General features: G+C 32.8%; 1 protein-coding gene across 1 annotated transcript in view; it reads right to left on the bottom strand.

Annotated features, from left to right (window-relative positions):
• Positions 1-2,308, bottom strand: part of LOC143733262 (glycerophosphodiester phosphodiesterase domain-containing protein 5-like) — a gene marked incomplete at its 5' end in the record, with an annotated part of 2,945 nt that extends 637 nt beyond the window's left edge. Inside the window, 2 exons of the mRNA XM_077224891.1 lie at positions 47-204; positions 2,120-2,308. Of these exons, the coding sequence (XP_077081006.1) occupies positions 47-204; positions 2,120-2,308 (347 nt within the window). The remainder of the gene's footprint in view (positions 1-46; positions 205-2,119) is intronic.
• Between the last annotated feature and the right edge of the window lie 192 nt (positions 2,309-2,500).

Raw genomic sequence — 2,500 nt, 5'->3', positions numbered from 1 at the left:
CAGTGTGATATTGAATCCGGATTGTGAAAGTGCGATGTGTGTGTACCTGATCTCCGCAGCTGTGGCCTGGCTGTAGTGGAGGGTGAGAGTACTGATCCCTCTTTCTTTCAGTTCAGACACAGGCAGTTTCTCATCTGACGTTTGCTGAAGGAGAGGAACTGCTGCACGCACCTTCTTCCTGTACCAGTCAGGCGTCCACATCACCTAAACACACACAGCAGCTTATTAAGCTCTTTTATAATCTTAGAAGCTTGTTAAAAACATTTTTGCGGAATATTTAGGACTTAAGGCCATTGCACACTGAGTCCGAAATTCGCATCCAAAATTTTCGCACGTAAAAAAAAAAAAAAAATACGACCTCACGTTGTGTCAATCACGCTTGCACACTGTGTCCGAAACTTTCGTCCGTCTTAAAAAAAATCGGATCAGGTTCGATTTTCTGCGTTTTTCGCATCCGTAGCAAGCAGTTTAAATGGTGTTTTGACAAATCAGAGCCACCGATTCACGAATACGGAAAAACGCATACGAAAATTTCGGACTCAGTGTGCAATGGCCTTGAGTCACAAATTTTCGTATGATTTTTTTCGTATTCGTGAATCGGTGGCTCTGATTTGTCAAAACACCATTTAAACTGCTTGCTACCGATGCGAAAAACGCAGAAAATCGAACCTGATCCGATTTTTTTTATGACGGACGAAAGTTTCGGAGACAGTGTGCAAGCGTGATTGACATAACGTGAGGTCGTATTTATTTTTTAACGTGCGGAAATTTCGGACGCGGTGTGCAAGGGCCTTTACACTGAATATTCAAGCAAAATTTCAACAAACTATGTTAAAAAAATGAAAAATAATTCATTTTTAATAATTCATAATTTATTAAAAATGATTCTGCTGATGAAGTAGTATCTAATAAAAGTCCTTTCTAATGTTAGAAGCTTACATTGGCAACGTTAAGGATATTTTTCTCAATATTTAAAATAAATTGTAGACCGACTAATAAGACATATTAGACAAGATTTCAACAAATTCGATTTCAAATTCAAAAAAGTTTATTCAAATTTATTTACATTTTTAAAAGTATTTTAGATGAATTCTGAATTTATTAGAAATTGTTTGCTACATACATTAATCTAAAATTATATAAAAAATATTTTTAAACAGATAATTTTTTCTTACATAAATTTATTATGAATTTATTAGAAATTATTTTGGTTCATAAAATGATAACAGAATTTTAAAGTTAGAAGCTTATTAAGAAAATATTTAGAAAAATATATGATTTAGACTATTAAGATAACATTTCAACAAACTGTATAAAAATAATAAATAAATTGATTTTGATATTAAAAATATTTACAAAAGTTCTTTTCTAATTTTAGAAGCTTATTAAAATATTGTTCTTATATTTAATTAAGATTTAGACTAAATATGAGGATAACATTATAAATACATACACAAATATTGTTTAACATATATTTTTGAATCTTAAATTATGATAGACAATTTCTAATAAATTCAGAATTTGTCTCGCATAAAAATGATAAAGGTTTTTTCTAATTTTAGAAGCTTATTATGATTTAGACAAAATATTAAGATAACATTTCAATAAACTGTAAATAAATAAATAAATAAATAAATACGTACAATTTAAATACAAAATCTTAAATAATGTTGGATAAATTTTGAATTTATTTGAAATTATTTGCCTCATTCAGAACATGTCACCCATTTATTTTATAATATTCATATTATTCCATCACTTATAACCAGAGTTGGGTATAAAGCGTTACAAAGTAACAAAGTAATAATTTGTATAGAAAGTAATTTCCGGGAGACTTGGGATGTCTGCAATATTAAATTATGGAATGAACTGAGTTTCACTTTGTAGTGTATTCTTGTAGTTTTAATAAGTTTTCAAAGTAACTTGAAAGTAATTAGTAATCTGATTACTTTTTACATGCAATAATCAGTATTGTAATCAAATTAAAATTTTAAAATAGTAATTTGTAGTGGATTACTTTTTTGAGTAACTTACCCAACACTGCTTCTAACACTGCTAAATGCCTACGTGTGTGTTGTGCCCTCACCTGTTCTGGTGGGATGCTGGATCTCTGAATCACCTTCAGTGCATCGCTGACCCAGAGCTGGTGCCGGGGATGCTGGGAAGGAGGCCGGCGCAGGCTGAAGATCACGGAGCGGTTGGTTCTAGCGGCCAGACGCAGCAGCTCCGCGAGGCTACACACCGTCTGATTGGCCGTGCGGTTGCGGTCCTTCTCCGACAAGTACTGCGCTGTCCAGTACGGGTCATCCTGAGGGACAAACAGGGTTCGTACACCTTTTCCCAGGTCAAATTCAAGCACTTTTCAAGCACTTTCAATGTTCATTTAAAAGCTTTTTCCAGCACCTTACACCACCATAAATTACATACCAATACATAGTCAAAATTATTATTTAGTGTTTTTATCGCATTAAAAGAGATAATGCTATAAACAGGCAAAATT

The sequence above is a fragment of the Siphateles boraxobius genome, unplaced genomic scaffold, assembly GCF_051911475.1.
Source record: "Siphateles boraxobius isolate OS27281-9 unplaced genomic scaffold, OSU_SipBor_1 93, whole genome shotgun sequence".
NCBI classification, from domain to species: Eukaryota; Metazoa; Chordata; class Actinopteri; order Cypriniformes; family Leuciscidae; genus Siphateles; species Siphateles boraxobius.
This window is presented reverse-complemented; position numbering and strand designations above follow the sequence as displayed.